General features: G+C 43.3%; 1 protein-coding gene across 1 annotated transcript in view; it reads right to left on the bottom strand.

The window, feature by feature from the left end:
- Positions 1-16806, bottom strand: part of mei-41 (meiotic 41) — a 128016-nt gene extending 111210 nt beyond the window's left edge. Inside the window, exons 1-11 of the mRNA XM_065441630.2 lie at positions 16471-16806; positions 15908-16045; positions 14375-14545; positions 11066-11234; positions 9621-9744; positions 8751-8878; positions 7243-7342; positions 5390-5548; positions 2067-2152; positions 1899-1971; positions 1142-1230 (exon numbers count right to left, since the gene is read on the bottom strand). Of these exons, the coding sequence (XP_065297702.2) occupies positions 1142-1230; positions 1899-1971; positions 2067-2152; positions 5390-5548; positions 7243-7342; positions 8751-8878; positions 9621-9744; positions 11066-11234; positions 14375-14545; positions 15908-16045; positions 16471-16630 (1397 nt within the window). The 5' untranslated portion in view covers positions 16631-16806. The remainder of the gene's footprint in view (positions 1-1141; positions 1231-1898; positions 1972-2066; positions 2153-5389; positions 5549-7242; positions 7343-8750; positions 8879-9620; positions 9745-11065; positions 11235-14374; positions 14546-15907; positions 16046-16470) is intronic.
- Positions 16807-18418: the final 1612 nt, after the last annotated feature.

Raw genomic sequence — 18418 nt, 5'->3', positions numbered from 1 at the left:
GCGTGCAGTAGGGTAAGCTAAAGAACTCTGACATGTATTTGTACAGTTGCCAAAAATATGAGACAGAATGCCTCTAGTTCATGCCACTTCACAATGACAGCATGAGCTGAGGATGTCTAGAGCACCTAGTGATGAAGAGGCTGCAGCTTGTGCAGCTGATAGCATGCTAGTGGACGTTGGCATGGCTCAACACCATGGACTCCACGGCCAACCAATTGAACGTCATGCCACATCATATCAGCGAGCACTGTCGTAGATGTGTAGAGCTACTGAACTGTTAGAATAGCAGCTTGAGCTTGTTGTTTTTCCATCCTGGCATTAGCAGGATGAGTGCAAAAAAAGTGTGTTTCACATGATGTGTAATCACGTGTCTGTGACACGTGTGGGTAATGGTATAAGAAGCCGTGTTTCTTTCAGATAAACGTTGTTGAAAGTCAGCGCTTGTGGTGTCTTCTTCTCGTCTCGTGTCCCGTCTATGTTTTGCACTGTTAACACCAGTACTGAACTGTTGTGTCACAAAGTGACGGAACTTGTCTCCCAAATAGGCACAAATGTCCTCATCTCACGCTGCCACTACAGTCCTGACCCCAGCAATAAATTACATGACATCATGCATGTGTCGTAAGATACAGCAAGGCACATTACACTCGATCAACATACTACAGTAGTGCAGCTTCTTCAGGTGCTGAAATGTTGAGAACAAATCATGATTCACTGGAGGATCTCACATGTTCCTGTGACAACGACATTTGGCAGAGAGGTACAACAGGTGTTTGACATTTCCACTTATCACTCAATGAACGCATTACCACTGCTTGAAACAATTTTGGTAGAATGCAGAAATACTCAAAATGAACTTGTGTAAACCAGAATTTATCTCAAAAGCAGATGGAAACGATGACAGAATGATTAGATTGGGTCTCTTGTGTAGGTATGTTTACTGTGAATCACATCATGATTGGCTCAAGCTAGCTGGTCAACATCATTGTTGCTTTGTTTGTATAAAAAATGAAACACCTCCTCAATAAACCCACACAATTTTAGTTGGTGAATACTAGGCCAAGAGCTGAAATTCTTGCTGCTCATTGTTGACTTGGCGAATATAGTCCTATACATGAAAACAAACAAAAAGATATCTCACAGAGCAGAAGGTTGCAACAACTGAAGCACAGTTATTTGCAGAGCTTCTAAGCAGATGGCCACCCTCTTCAGGCTATCAAGGCCAGTGTCCTGGAAAAAAAAAAGAAAGTATGTTAAGTGAATATGGGCTCAGTGCAGGACAGTGTGTATTTTAATTCTAACAAACAAAGAAACAGGTTCAGAAAGATACAAAAGCCCCTTAAGTTCTCGATAGCTGTGCCTCGCCGTTGCATCTCTGTGGTACAGAGCGGCCCACTGTAAAATGGAAGACGTGAACACAGAGCACAGAGCACAGAGCAAGTGCAAATTTCTCCATCTGGCAAGTATGCAATCGCCCAATCACCCAGCGTTGTAGCCGATGACCTTTAGTGAGTGGAACTAGCACCTTTCTACACCTATGTGCAGCGCACTGACATAAGTTCAGCCAGCTTTTGCTGCTAGAGTTCCAGCAAAGTGAGAGCCACACACTGAGGTGTTCCCTTCAGCAGTAGAATTTGCTGTAGATGTTCATTACGTGTGCATGTTCCTTCAAGTAAATTAAGTAATGCACTTAGAGGGCGACAACTAATGACTGGCACATCATGAAATCAAATGATGCATGGTTTTTGGTAAAGGTAACTTGTTTGCTATTTAGCAAATAGAGTTTACTATTTATTTCTTCATTTATTTCTTTTAAACAAGCTTAGATATGCCCAGACTAACAGATTTATGTAGTCTTAGCAAAAAACCTTGAGAACCTTGAAAAATGTTGGACGTACCCGTATATACAGGAGCCTGTCCAACTTGATTCCAACAAAACTGTCTCGTAGTGTCTTGGCAATGAGAGAGTGCCTGACCAAAAGTTTAAGAAAACATGGTTGACACAACAAATTTTACATCTTCAGACGGGCAGTGATGACTAAGACATGTAGAGAACAAGCACATACCGCACATTTTCTTCGCCACCTTCCGATTTGGCAAGAGCTTTGCTGACTTCCATAGCCAGGACACCAACATAGGTTTTACTTGAAACCTACAGTAAAGAGTGCATTTCAGAGGTAAATTACACAATAACATAAACTATAGGTGAATTCCACTGGCCAATTTGGAGCAAGTTTTTTTGCTCCAGGGCAAAGAACTTGTTTTCCATTGAGTTTATTCAGATCAGGCTCGTATTTTCCTATGGTGAATTCAGATCAACTCGCTATGCTGCAACTTGTTCTGCTGCTGCTGGAATGGAGAATTGTGTCTTCACTGGCAGATTTGGATTTGTGAAATGTGAGCATGATCTGAGCCAGATCTGAGTGTTCACTCAAAGGTTCAGGCATAGCTCCTCCAGAACAACCAGTGGAATCTGCCATATGACAGCTGAGCAAAACAAAAAGGAAATCTGCAAACAATGCGGCCTTAACTTGATTTCAGGACGAAAAATATAACAGAGAAAGCTACGACAGTGCAGTAAAGAGAGCATACGGTGCAAAAATTTGCAAACAATATGACCAAAATGTGATCAATTTAACTGCTTAACCTTTAAATAGATGAAGCCCCGCTCCTACTTTATAAGCAAGAACAGTGGAATTTCTTTTCCCTTGCCTAATTGGTACAGTTAAAGGCCACGTGAATCATCAAACATTAAAAACTTCTGCCATTCTTAAAATTTTCATAACCTGATTGATTGACTGAATTGACTGAGTGTTGAATGTCCCAAAACAGTGGGCTAAGAAAGATGTTGTAATATGGGGCTCCAGATTGATTTTTACTGCAAAAGTTCATTAACATGTACACAAAGCTTAATACATCAAAGTTTTTGTGATCTGCTCCTATCATAACAAAGTCACCACAGCTGGGAGCCAAAATCTAACCTCTTGCTTAGAAGTGAGATGCCATAACTACTATAGCATAACACAACTACTTTTCATAGCCTAGCTCTCTGTTTTGAAGAGGTAAAATGCCCACTGGTGGATGTTTAAGGATGATCCTTCTTTAAAGCGAAGCTTTCTTTGCCTCTTCAACGGGGTTTGACAGTCGTCGTAGTTTCCTTGCTGGATATATTTGTAGATATATATAGACAACTTGGGCCAGTTGGTATATGCTGGCTGCTGTCTTGCCCAGTCAACTACCTAAAGGGCCCCCTGCTAGATAGCAAATTTTGGTTATATGCTGGAAGTTATTATGTGCTCTCTAGGGAGCATTCTGCCGCAAGAATTTTTCTAATTGGTTCGTGAATAGCCGAGATAGAAATATTTCAGTGCCGTGAACCCATGATTTCAGGAGGCGAGGGCTACAACCAAGAGAGACGCTCTCTCTACTTGCCTCGTCTAGCCTCCGCAAGCAAAATTCCTTTCCTGCGTTCTCCCATACTGGAGCTCGAGGATCACGTGATGCATGCGTCATGGGCCCCGCCTTCATTTTTTGTTCCCTCACTTTTTTTTGTTTGCTTCGTGGCACACTTCTGATGATGGTGTTGCGCACGAGCTGTTGCGTTTGTCTCATTTTGCGCAGCAGATGATATTGCGAACTGGGCATGAGAACGCCTGATTAGCGGTACAAGTTAGTGCTAAAGGAATACTCAGCCAGACACAAGCGGTTCATAGAGCATGATCGCACACTGGAACACGGTAGAAAATGATATACTTTTGTTGTCAGCACGTGTGACTGCATGACGTTGGCACACAAAGACAAAACAGAAGTACATATCTCTTGCAGTGGTACGAAGTAAAACAACAACACGCAGACATTCGGTATGTGTGTTTTATGATTATTTCTCTAAAATTTAATTTGACCATTGAAGCAACAGATTACACAAATAACAGATATTGCCTTGCATAATTCTCGAAGTCATGTGTCACTACGAGAGAGAGAGAAAACTTCATGAAAGTCCTTGCTGGGGTCAAGGAGGGTGGGGGCTAAGAGACTAGCCCCACCAGAGCTTCCTTTCCTCAGGCGGCGGCCAGACATTGAGTCTTGACTGCGGCGGCGGTCAGCCGGAGTGCCCTGAGTTGGTTCTCTGGACATGCGCTGAGCAAGCACAGCCTCCGACTGCTCGGGCGTGGGTATCTTAAATGTAGGGTTGGTGCCGAGTTTAATGGTGTGTGTCGCTACGAGCAACGTCACAACAGCGCGATGTACATAGTCGCACTTGTGCGATATACGTTGACTCTCCGACTGGGAGCGCAGCGCCAACAAGAAGGGCAAACAGCGTCCAGTTTAAAGTTTCAGCTCCTTCTGCGGTGCTTAGCGATGTAATACTTAGCAGACACAATCGTTAGCGCACATTGTATGCATGGCTGTCAGCTCGAAATGGCGAGACCTGGTGAGGGGACCTTTAAATCACTGCTTACATGCTCGAATAGACAGCTTGCTTCCGGCCAGTAAACCTGTCTGTCTAGCCCAGTAAACAACTTAGCTCACTGGTAATGCGCCACTGGGTATGTGCCCAAAGAGACAACTTGGGCACACGGTATGTACAACTTGGTATGTGCCACTGGGTACCATAAAAACCTGCAAGTAACACAGCAATCTTTTCCAGTTACTAATGTCCCAAATTTCTGTCTCATACTATATGCTGATCCAAACCGAAATTTGAGCCAAACATCTGGCTCAAAGTTTGGCTTCATCACTGCACCATTGCTACCATCATCCACAACTGGTGAAGCAGGCATCGCCAGTCATGTCACGCATGGGTGAGCATCGCAGAGCACCTCGTATGCACACATTTAAGAAGTGCGGCATTTCAAATGCGCTTGATGGAACAAAGATGACTATATCTGGGAAGAGTTTTCAGACAAGCAGCTGTCGGACGACAGCACAACCAAAGAAGATTATGATTGAAGCATAAAGTTCAATGTTAACAAATGTTTTCCCTGAGTTTGCCTCAATTGTGTTACTATACGTGGATGAAACTTCTTTATTGTTCGCTATCCCCAAATCTTGTCTCATACTATATGCAAGACCATAATATAAGCAGGTTTTTCTGCCACATGCCCATTCTTGGGCTCTGTTCACCTCTCATCCACATCCTTCCCTTGATAATCATCACACACGGCCTTTTTCCTCATGGTGCAGACAGCTAGCATCTAAGTACGACAAGGCTGTGCTCACAACATCCGCTACAGCTGTCACCTCGCCAACTCAAAGAAGCTATGGGTCATTTGGATGCCCACATTGTGTTGGACCTATAAGTTGTTTCTTTCCCCTCGAATAAGGCCTGTTCATCAGCACTGCCAAATGGCACAATATCAAGAAAAAGCTTTTTTCAACAAACACATACGATGTTGGTGTCTGCAGCCTCCAGCAAAGGAGACAGATTTTCTTGCAACTTTTGCAACACATAGTCCAGGGGCAAACAGCCAGAGTCTGCTGAAAATATGTTAAACAATTGCGTTGAGGCACCCAGTAAATTCGGATGTTTCTGCAAGTTCTGCATGACCTGGTGAAAAAAAAAGAAAAGGAAGGAAAATACTGTATATTGCAGAATGTCCACAAGAATCATATTTTCACAAGTAAACACCTTCCGCAATACCTGCCCCACGTATCCAGTACACCCAGCTCCATCCATGTCACAATCGTTGTGCCCACAAATGAATATGAAACTGAACTAAAACACGAAAAATGTTGAGCTAAGGAGTAAAATTTCCGTTAAAGCAGGCAGGGATTTGTTTCTGGTTGACAGCACCAACAGAATTGGAACAGTAGTGGAACATATGGGTAAATAGTTTTCCACTTTTACAAGAATACTGTGTTTACTTGTGTAAGCCATATATTATATATATTTTTTTCTATAAGTGTCTTGAAAGAAAAAAATTCATTTCACTCCACTTCATACCTTGGCCTATGGTTATGAGCTGACACCACCTACAGCACCATGACTTATACACAGCATAGAAAAACACTGGCAACCCACAAGGAAAACTAATTCAGTACTCTTCATCACTTTCACCGTCACTAATTTAGCCTGCTTTAGTGCATGTGACGCAGATGCTCCTAAGGTGTAAATTTCTCTTTCCAATGTCCTTGAGTCAGACAGGCACTAGAACCCCTCTGACCCAAGTATCGAAGTTCAGATGATGATGCAATATCGGACAATTTATTTTAAATGGTCGCTAGCATACCATGTGTTCATATTGTTAAATAGGCTCTATAACAGGAGTAATCCAAACCAGATTACATTGCTCTTACACAGAGAATCGCAGAGAATTTTTGTTAACAGTGAGGCTGAATGAAAAAAGCAGTATTTCTAATGTGTGTTTTACTACTCATGTAGATGTCACTCACATGACATTTAGAAACTACTTCTGCACTGAAAGCTTGTCTAGCTTACTTTACATTTACTTACTACTGTGAGCTCAATGTCTAAATTATCTCCTACAAATTGAAATGAATCGCAGAAGCGGTCTTCATTCCACAATACCGCTTATTGTGGAGAAACCAATTTTGATCATCCTTTCTTTTTATGCGAAGCATATTACGAGGGCTCAACCCAGCTCCTCAGGCGCGGCGGTGACCATGAAATCACGTGACACCGTGACGTCACGACAGAGGAGAAGTGGCTTTGGCTCAACTCTTGCAAGACGGGCTGGGTGGGAATCGAACCAGGGTCTCCGGAGTGTGGGACGGAGACGCTACCACTGAGCCACGAGTACAACGCTTCAAAGCGGTACAAAAGCGCCTCTAGTGAATGCGGTGTTGCCTTAGAAACGCGCTGTTTCTAAGGCGTGCGTCTCTTGCTCAGGCGCACATTTCGTTGCCGCGCCGAACGCTGCTTTGCTCGACGCTCACCGCGTCCAATGCGGGGCGCGTAGTCGCTGCCCTGTAGCCCATTGTCTTACACCCCTTGGCGGGTCGACGGGAACGCTGTCGCGTTCCACTCTTGAAGGCGAAGAAGTAATGCATGAGTTGTTTCTTCGTCTAGCCGAACCAAATATAGCCAAGCAACAGCAGTTCACCAGGCTAAACAGTGGTTCAACAACTAAAATAAAGGCTAGTATGCTTCGCATCCTGGGCTTAACCTTACCTAAGCCACAGCCATTTTTTCGAACTCAATGCACATATGCATGCAGACACAGTCAGCATTTAAAGCATACAGCAAGTATCAATTACACGCCTGTAAATATTGTTGCAGACCTTAGACAATCCCAGAAGGATCTCTTCTGTAGCACCTGGAGACAACTGGATGTTTGCCACAGTCTTCAAAAAGTCTACCAAGTGGTCCATTCCAGGAGATCTATCGCACAAACAAAGAAGTAAGACGAAGGGAAAGACATAAAACGGTCCTCAGGACAAATCACTTGAAGGAGGGGTTTTAAAGAGCAGAAGGAGCATTATAGCAATACCATAGAGACAGTGGCGCTAACACTACAATTTTTATGTTGTTAACATCACAGTGATGCAAGCAAGGGAAGCAAAAATTTATTAACCCAGGCACCTGTATGTCTGATTCCATGCTTCAGCACAAATGTTGTTGCTAGCCAAAAGCAACAGAAGTCCTTAACTAGAGGGCAGCACTAAAAGGCTGGGGCTTTGAATTCTGGTGTTAATGCAGTGATAAAAAAAAACAACTGGCTTCAGCTATTCCCACAATTCTGAACTCATTTACTGCAACAGCAGCTTCGACAGCAGTCACTACTTCAACTACCCGCAACTCAATGCGAAAATGCAATCCTCTCCAAATTGTATGCAACAATACAGAGACGGCAACACAACAACAACGACAATGGCATGGCAATGATAATGACAAACACTGGCAAAGGTGGCATGTCAAAGATGGCACAATGACACATGCTTTGGTGTAACAGAAAGAAAAAAAAAAGGCAGAGCAAACCCTGTTTTGAGTTCTTAAACGCTCTCAAAGTAAAATGTTGCATGTGGCATCCACAACCTATAATTACATAGTACATGGATCACAGAAGAACACTACAGGTTCCAGCATAACAGAACAAGAGGACAGATTGAACAACTGTTCTGAGCTTTGAACTGCTGTTTTGAGCTTTTACGTGTTGTCGCAGTAAAAAGAGTTAATGCAGAGTGCGTTAACAGGTGTCTAAAGAAATCCCTTTAGCTTCAAGAGCTGTGAACAAAACTTTAAAGGCCAACTACAACAAAATTTTGCTTAGGCTACATTTGTTATAAATGAGTACTATATAGTACCCCTGAAGATTTATGACAAAGCCATAGGGCTGGTAATTGTAGTTTTTTTGTTAGCAGCCTTCAAATAGTCCCCTAAGCATCTGACGTGTGCGGTTGGGGGTTGGCACTATAATGTAAGTCACAGCTTGCCACCTCTGAGATTTCTAAGTGCACTGCGGGCAGCCACCTGCTGCCTGGTCATTCCAAGTCATGCATCGCTTCTGGCAATCGGTAATGGCATCATTTTCTTCAGCTTAAGCATCAAAAACAGCTCTTTCTGTGAGCTTTGCATGATGCTGCCATTCATATTTCAAACGTCAAAATTTGCTGGATCCTCCTCTATATCTACACTATCTTAAGCTAGGCCTTTTACAAGCTTTAAAATTTCATTGCAGCTGGCATTTAACCTTAGCCACAACAACCATAGCATAAACGGCATATTAAATTACATTAAAATAAAAGTGATTAAAAAAGAAAAATGATGGACTAACTCTATCTTTACTTACGTTAAGGCTATGCTATCTGTTGATACACAATGAATAAGCCATGTAACGTTCAGGAGGACTTCTGTCTCAGTGTTCTCTGTCACAGGGTAATACTGCTTCAGAAAAGCATTCAGTGCTTCAAGGCTCGCCTGCACAGACAAGAAAAAGTAATGCAAATTATGTGAAGGGGTTTTCCCACAGCATATAACTTGCAACCAAAGTAATTTTTAAACCAACAGAAGCATCCTGTTTAACTCTACATCAAGCCATAAGAGCGTGCATGCCTGCATAAAAACAATGACTCATAGTGAAAAGTCTATATCTGTGTCAATCAACAAGTGTCATTTTCATCCTTGTATTTACATGTAATTGAGTAATTTTGCATGGCTTATTAAGCACTCATGTAGGTGCTGGATTTTCGCCATACAGGTACTTATAAACCCTTCCATGCTTTAGACGAGCTGAATTTGTCGATACATTTCTGGTAAAAATGGCCAAGGACAAGCTCAGCTCTGTCAACAGTACTTTGCATTTTCTAGCAATGCCATGGACAAGCCTAGTTTCGTCTCAGTGCTTAGTCATGTTTCTGGTAGATGGCAGCACACAATCCACGGGACAGCGCAAGCAAACGAAGATTTATTCTTTCTAAAGAAAAACCATTTGCAACTGGGGTCCTTAAAAATAATTTGGCCATTTTTGGGCATAATTTGGTATAATAGCAATAGCATTGCATGGACAGAGTTAATGGACTTTCTTACTTAATTATTTACGCTATAATATTTTGTGTGGAAATAATGGTAATATGCACTAGCTAATGTTCTGCATTAATCATCTGCACATAAATAGGCTCTTCTATCTTTACTCCATACAGGTGACAAAGCAGACACGCACCTCCACAAGCTCAGTGTTGTCTGCACTCAGCAGCCCGCAAAGGGAGCGAACAAGCCTGTCCCGTCCGAGTCTGCGACCACTTCCAAATGCAACCATGTCATCAGCTAAGAACACCAGAAGCTTCCTGTAAAGATGTCACGAGGGCATGTTTTATGAGCGTGAGTCACACTTGCAACAACTCTTCCACAAACATTACTGACATGTGCCAAACAATAACTTTTCTTTAAAAAAACACACATGGTACGTCCTGTATTACTGAAGTGCACAACATTCTGTCAGGCTGCAATAAAACACAAGCAGTATGACTCAAGAGGGAGGTTACTTACAATACGGCCATCTCAGTTGCAAGACACTGAAAGTTGGGCACACATAGTAGTCAGAAAATAATGAGTGCATAGGAATAGTACATAAAGAATGCAAGAAATACATAAAGGAAAGGTTTATGGTTATAATAAGTACACCCTGCACAAAGAGTGATGACAAAAGGACATGAAAATTTACAAGTTACTAACATGTCTATGTGGATGTGCAACTAAGTTGGTGAACAAAACATTACTGTATAACATGCTGTCAACCTAGATGTACCACATGTTCCATACAAACAAGTAACGAAACACAATCGATTTTGTGGGCACTTTACTCAATCTGTTCACATTTCATTGTGCTTCTCTTATTATTCTTTGCATTTCCCCCATAGCGCTACTCTATGCCATTCTTATCTGCTCCTCTTAGAGGCAGGCGAGCATTGTGCCTTTTCCAGAAACCAGTCACCAGCCTGCCTCTGACTCTTTTATAATAGTGATGGCAATTATACGGACACTAGAGCTGTTCTTGCGTCATTGCCATTTCCACTGCTGCTATCTCTGTGCTGTCCCAGGTGCAGCAGTGCACGTGTGGCTCTCGCACCAAGTGTTGGAACTCACGTGACCTGCTGCAAGTGGAAAGATTACAGCGAGGGAAGTCGAGAAGGCTCATGCCTTGACACATGCTGTTTTCCAGCACATCAAGTGTTGAAGGTAACATAAGTCTGCCGAGTTTTTGAGGTACAGCACAGTGACATCGCAAAGGGATTGTCCGCGCAGAACATCCACTTTGGGATAAAGCATGCAGGCCTCCTGCAACCAGCACTGCTCATCATGCCAGCAATGGAATTGTGAGTGCTCACAGTCATCGAGTGAATGCTGTTCAAGTGTCATTAGACACACGACACAATGCGTGCTTAGCTAATATGTCAATATGTATTTCACTTTATACTGTCCATAAAGCTATGAGCCTTACTTTGTGTAATATTCTAATAGTTTGCTAGTGTTGTCAAAGTTTTACCCTTTGAGTGAAACTGTGACTTTTCTTTCAAGTGATGATGATCCTACCAATATTTTATTGCATCTGGATGAGCAACGCCAAGCACTGTCATGCTTACAGTCACATGAGGCAGCAGCACTCACATCAGTGAAAGCAGCAAAGCACAGCCACCATCAGGCAGGGAGATGTGGATGCTGCCCTGTTCGGCTCTTGACCTCTTCACATTCTGATGGCCAGCGAACGAAAGGGTGACACCAAAGTGGCATGTGGCCATTTCAGTGCCACCATTCAGTACACAGAATTGGTAGACATCTGTATTAAAGAAGAAAAAATAAAGGAGCAAGAAAAGAAAGAATGAAGGGGGGGGGGGAAGCAGGCAGACAAGAAAATGCAGATAAACATTGCCATCTAGCAAGAATTACTGCAGGCAGGTGCACTTAACTTCCATTGTTCTGTTGGCCATGTATAACATACAAGTGGCAACACAAGAGTGGTAATCATTAGGGACTGCAAGCAAATTTTGTACACCTAAAGTGCCTTTATAGCACAATTAAAAAATCTAAGGTCTGGGGTTTTACATGCCAAAACCATGATTTGATTATGAGGCATGCCATACTGAGGGATCTAATGAATAGATTGTTGCGCCAAAAAAAAAAAAAAGGAAAATAAAGTCTTGGGAGGGAGAGTACGAAATGACAAATTGAGCGCTGGGCGCTCCCTCCCAAGTCTTTATTTTCCTTTTTTTTTGCGCAACAATGTATTCATTAGAACCCAACCAACTCGCCCAGCAACAAGTTCTACTCATAGTGAGGAACTTGGATTAATTCTGACCACCTGGGGTTCTTTACCGTGCACCTAATGCACATTACACAGGGGTTCTTGCATTTCAGCCCCATCGAAATGATACCATCACAACCGGGATTCGAACCCATGCCCTCTGGCTTAGTAGCACAACGCCTTAGTCACTGTGGTGGGTTATTGTACAATTGTCTATAAAGCAAAAGCTAAGAGAAGTTTTGCTAAATCAATCAAGTAAGCAATACTATGCACATTAGCCCCATAAGATTGGAGTTAAAACTCAAAGCAGGAAACTCACATTCCATCAACCAACACATTTAAAAGGCTTTCTGGGTTCCACACAAATATACACCATTAAGTGCTGCAAGTTGCATTATTAATTAACCGATGGAATTTTACATCCATCCCAAAGCTGCATAGTGGGTTTAAGGTGTATGCCATAACAGAGGGCTTTAAATTTATTTTGACGACTTCAGATCTTTTTAGCATATACCTAACACGGGACATTTCTTTAGACTGTACAGAATTTTAAAGAATTGCCTGCAACAGATAGAATGATTGCAGTCTTTGAGCTGGATTACTCGAAGTAGCGGACATTATTTGCATGAGAAATTGAATTGCATAACCAAATAATTAATAATTAATTCCAGCAGAACCCATTTCATGATGTACAACAACATTAATGCAATTAGCACTGAAGCAATGTAGCGGCATGCCATAGTACCATCCTGAAGCACATCTTGTATCGCATGGGTATATCACTTGGCTCCTCTATTGTACTTCTCTTGAATTGCTGTGCTATTTGGTGGCACCACCTCAAAATCCATGTGCGGCACATGTGCGAATATACATATATTTACACACGATTGCTTGGATATGTATGATGCAGGTTTGGTTCCAACTAACACCACTGATATTTAAAGGGGCCCTGAACCACCCCTCGAGGTTGGTGAAATAACATAGTCCGCAGGTAGCATACGCTGCTGTGAACATCTGAGCCAAGCTTTGCTGTTGTATGCGGCGTGTGGAGCTCGCAAGCGGATCACAAAATCGCCTTTCTCTTAAATGCTCTCTTTTCAACAGAAGCCTGCCTCCTCACTCTCTTCAAGCACATTCACACCGAAAGCGGAGCATCAAAGCGGCCAAGCGAATTTTCGACGTGACAAGGCAGTGAGCATGTGGGCCTGTTCAGACCGGACGGCTTGCCTGGCTGCCCGCACCACTGAGGAGGCATTTTTCGTGGCACACGTGTTGCCATCTCGTGGCACCGGTCATCCGTACTCATCCGCGCATGCGCCAGCATCGTCACCACGCCACCGTCGTCTGGCGTTCTGATTGGCTGCGGCAAAACGGAGAACTCCGGTGGACAGAAAAAAAATCGGTCTAGAAGTGATCGGGCTCGCCACCTCGTTTTCTGCCCGCTTTTACCCGCCTGGCAAGGAGGTTTACCTGCTTTCCGCTTGCCTGCTATGGATGCTCTGCCTTCGGTGTGAATGTGCCTTTAAGGAGGCAGGCTTACGATTTATTTCATAATAAAGCGGACTCCCATATGCGACTGCCATTCGTAGCTGCAGTCGGCTACGTAGTGTAGATGCTGCAGCCGCCATGGGATGCCACCACAAGTCCATTGACTAAGCGCACTACGGCTCTCTGAGGACAACCACGTTTGGCTTATGTTTAGCGTGTCATAGGCACCAAAATTGGAAGTCATGGTGTCTACGTTAACATGCAAAATGAAATTTGAACTGTGTGCCACCGTGACAATCAGAAGGCAGAGCCTGGTGGGCACGCCCCACTGTGCTGTAGCCTTCGCAGTGTGGCGTGCATTCCTTCTTCGCATTGAACGAGGAACTGGAGCACAGCGTAGGCTGCGTCTGATTGGCAATAACTCCACTTCTGCTGAACACACTGAAGTTGTACTTCCACTTACTCCCCTCTTTAATGCCTTTGGTCCAGAGGGTTCAATAAATGAAATTAAAAGTACTTTTTGAGGCAAAGTATTTTTGAAATAGCCTATTTTCAGTTCAAATGCGTATATACATAGATAGTCGGCCCCCAGAAAGTTTGTGTAGTACCCTAAAAGTACTGACCACATTGAAATTCACTAATTAACTCTTTAATTCATTGCTTTGAGGTACATATTGCAAGTTACGAATTGTAGCCAGTGAGTTTGCAAGGCACATTCACACTGGAAGGAATTCTGAGTATGTCATGGGTTCTTAGATATGCGGCATCAAACTAGCAGCAAAAATGCGCTGTTGTTCCACTTACTTTTTCAACAAACTGCCGTTTTATGCATTGAAACACAAAAGTAACTGGAATGCCCATGTGCTTCGTCATACACTTAGGGAATGAATATCTCAAAACTGGCATCATTCTGAAAATTTGTTCCAAGTGATCGATTATGAATTTTAATTTCTCATGCAAGTAACGTTCGCCTGTGATTAATCCAGCTCAGCGACAGTGGTCACCTGTGACAGCTCAGCTGCCATAGATGAACTTGTAAAATTTTGTATAGTTAAAAAAAAAACACTCGGGATAAAGTACCGTACAATTTTTCACCTCTTGCCAGGACAATGTAGCCGGTAAGCCCTAAAAGAAAGTTGTTCTGTTCACCAAACATGGTGTGGAATAGTGAATTCCAGAGGACTCACCAACAAAGACTTCGAGCAGATTGTCCAGGAACTGGAGCAAAAGCCTCATGTTGTGACGCTTGTACAAGGTCAAGAGCGATTCAATGACTCGGCAGCAATGTCCAGAGAGCACACCAAGACCAGGTATGCTCATCAGCATGAGCAGCCTTCCAATAAGACTTTCGCTGAAGCCTAAGTAACGGGATAAAGTAGGTGAGCAAGCAGGTAATAAAAGCAGATGTTATTTTCGCTTTATGCGCTCGGCACAATACTGTGAAAGGTAGCATATATATTTATGTTGGCTGCCATTCACTTTCCCAAATATTTCACCATCTATTATTGCAATTAGTACAACATCGCTTAGCTGCACCACTGCATTGGCAGAGGAATTGGCGAGTGGCCTAGCAACAGCCCCCTTGGAAGACCATTTCACATTTAATCTTTCTCAGTGATTCTAATCTGTGCCAGCTGTAATTATACAAGTTCTATTAAAAGATTTCACATAAATCTGGTGAGAGCTACAATCGAAAAATGCATTTGATTGAAAAATGTTTGCATTAACCAGCCAGTTATTGATCAGAGAGCAAACGGGGATAGCCGATATTCTAATTGACATTGAGAGAAAGAAATGGAGCTGGGCAGGCCATGTAATGCATAGGTTAGATAACCAGTGGACCATTAGAATTACAGAATGGGTGCCAAGAGAAGGGAAATGCAGACAAGGACAGCAGAAAACTAGGTGGTGTAATGAAATCAGGAAATTTTCAGGCGCAAGCTGAGATCGGTTGGTGCAGGACAGGGGTAATTGGAGATCACAGGGAGAGGCCTTAATTCTGCAGTGGACATAAAAAAGGCTGCTGCTGCTGATATTAAGTTTGGCAGCTAGCAGCTAGTTCCATTCATCACTGTAACACAGTAACTATTGGTTGAAACTATAGTGTCAGTTCAAATATACTGCTCTTCACTTGGAAGAAAACGTCAGCCATTCAGCGTTATGCAGATCCCTTATAAGTAAATAAAACCACTGCTTCACAAGGCGTTCAAATCAGATTAACATAAAATTGTGGGTACATGTACATGAAAGACTCCTACAATGTAGCACAATATGTAGCGAGTGCTAATGAGTGTAAATGGCAGCAAGCGTGTGTGAGTAGTTGGCAAATGCAAGTGTGCATGCGCAAGAGCGCAGACGACTACTAGCAAGCACAGGTGGACATGAATGCAATTTAGAACTGGAAAGCAAGCTTGGCTTTGCATGGACATAAGCATTAGTACTGCTGATATGAGTGCTACTGGGCGCTTACATACTCACACGAGTGTATGCACTCTTTTTACAGAATGCGAACAAATGGCATAATTAAATTTAATTGATAAAGGGAAAATCAGACATCCACCCATTCGATTTTCCCTTTATCAATTACTTCTCTCCACCTTGCGGGTTTCCGCAGAACTACTACGTCAAATTAAACTTAATGTGCGGCGCCACAAATGTATAACAAGCTCAAACACGTCTTGAAGTATATGACAAGACTCACTGAAACAATAACCACTTACGCAAGGCACTCTGTTCAGTGGAACCTGCTTCACTGCTTTCCTGTGGCAGGAACAATACTGGTAACGCTTGGGCGCAGTGTTGGACGCATTCGAGCAAGCGCTCCAACACCGGACGCGTCTGCTCAGCATCTGCGAACGCTGCAGGAAAGACACCGTTCAGGCACATTTTGATTGGTTTATTAATGTAATGGTCGTAACGTGCCAAAGTGACACTGGGGCTACACGAGATGACTACTAGAGAAGGGCGCCGAATTAATCTTGAACACGGCGGTTCTTTAAAGTGCGCCTAAAAATTGGTACATCGATGTCTTTGCATTCCGGCCCCCTCGGAATGAGGACACTGCGGCCGGCGATCAAACTCTCGACTTTGTGTTCAGCAACAGAAACCACGGAGTCGCCGCGGAACATCAGGAAGCAATCGGTCAATTAGCGAAAACGTAAATCGGTTGCAGACGTCCATTAGTCCATCTGTCAGTACGCCCAAAAGTGAAACAGCGCTTTGAATAAGCATGTCTAAAGCCGCTGAATTAAGCAACGCAATGCATCGGCAAGTTTCACATCACCTTTCTCGGTGTCGTTTAACAAAGAAGTAAGTATATTGTCCAAGATCTCTCTGTAGCGAGACGTTTGTTCATCTTGGGGTTCAGTCACTTGGCTGGAGCCTTCTTGTATTTCTCTTATTGCTGAAAGCGCAGTCAGGGAGTCTGGATGCTTAAATTCCATTTGTGCAGTTGACCTTCTGCCAGAGTCTCACAAGGATAGGTTAGCCGAGGAATTTTTCGCTCTATACAGAACCATACCAAGAAAAACTTCTGGTTCGCACAGGATTTCACATTTGCCGGTTCGCGATGTTTATCACGTTCATCACATTTCATTCGGCGCCACTTTTATTAAGCGGAAGTGACGCATTCCTGAAGCTACGAATACCGAAACTGAATAGCCCTAGTGCCGTAGTTGCAATAATATGCTATGGTCCATAGAGTTTCTCACTATGCCTCCTCTAGAGGAGGCACTGCTATGATTGCTATGGTGTACTGGCATGGAATAGGGCAGTGTTTTCTCCGGCGGAGAAAACGTGCCTCTTCTTGCGATGACGGCCGTGGGGTGCTGGAGCACGCCAGTCTATCGCAGCGCTATCTGTCGCTGTATCCTGGAGTTATTGATGGTAAGAGGAAAACCAACGTGCAACACAGGGCCTCCGGGATCCGTAATTATGGTTGTCGCAACTCTATGGTTGTTGCGGAGATCATATGTGCGGAGCTCGTCGATTGCGTGCTGTGGTGTTTACTGCCGCGTTCGCACATTATGTGCACGCAAGCTCTGGGTTTGTAAATGTGCGCGCGCGTGTGTGTGTGTGCATTGAGGTTCCTGCATAACTATCAGAACAACTCCAGGCTGCTTCAGGTCGGGCACATTGAACATTGAGAACACAATTGGCTGTATTCTTGTCCTTCGGGACCCTTTTGCGAAGCGAAATATCTAAACGATGGTGGCCGCATTCGTCGCAGAGCGGCAAGTGAAGCGACCGCTTTTAGTGAGAAACTCTATGGGTGTAACTGAGGGCACGATAACTTTGTTTCTTTTGAAAACTATCAATTTGATTTGTATTACTTTGGCAATTTACAGGCTTAAAAATGTTTATTTGTAAACTATTTGCTGCAGAAGTGGGCTCCTCCTTACAAGAGATTTTATTGCGGAGAAGCCAGCTTTAAAGACAGCTGCTTTTTAGTGCTTTTAAGTATCCTTATATACTACTTACCTTTAGTTTACCCCACTGACCTCCATTAAAATTGCTTTCTCTAGTGGAAATTAGTTGTTTACGCAGGCACATTGATGACTTCTAATGTAGGCGTTCGGTGGCGTCTGGTCCTGACCGTCCTGACCACGACCTACTGAACTACAGACCTGCACAGATCTCCCTCCTCCAGCACGCCTGGTCTAGTTCGCCCCTTTTGCCGCTAGGGAAAGAACGTACGAGCAGAGTGGCGCTAGTCATAACCTGTTCGCTGTCGTCTGCTTCTGCGATCTGTTCAGCGCTTGTCTTGCCATTTCGGCAGGCACAAAGCGCTTGTTTTGGCGGTAAATGAATAAATTCACAAATATACAAAAGAAGACATATTTGCGAATGCTTTGCGTTTGAATAGTGAAACTAGAAGAGGATGAGCGGTGCAAGAAATGTAAACAACTAGCAGAGGTGGCCGCTGCAATGCTAGATCAACGGCATAAATTTCCCTTTCCTAGCCTCCTTAAGAGACTGGAAAAATTGTTTAAAAAGATTCATAGGATAATCTAGCTTTCTTTAGTTGATTACAGACAGCCTAATGTCGTAGATGACATTAGGATTTACTACTGTGTGCCGTAGTGAAAGGAAGATGATCTGGTAAAAGTATAGTAAAAGTATTCACTAGTAAGTCCTCCACCCGATATGTGCAACAGTCTGATCGATTCTGTTTCAAGGGAAGGTGAGCATACCTTGTTTTTAATATCGTTGGATGTCTAGCTCAGTAGAAA

Source organism: Dermacentor albipictus, chromosome 1 (genome assembly GCF_038994185.2).
Source record: "Dermacentor albipictus isolate Rhodes 1998 colony chromosome 1, USDA_Dalb.pri_finalv2, whole genome shotgun sequence".
NCBI lineage: Eukaryota > Metazoa > Arthropoda > Arachnida > Ixodida > Ixodidae > Dermacentor > Dermacentor albipictus.
The sequence above is the reverse complement of the archived record's forward strand: the minus strand, read 5'-3'. Positions and strand labels throughout refer to the sequence as shown.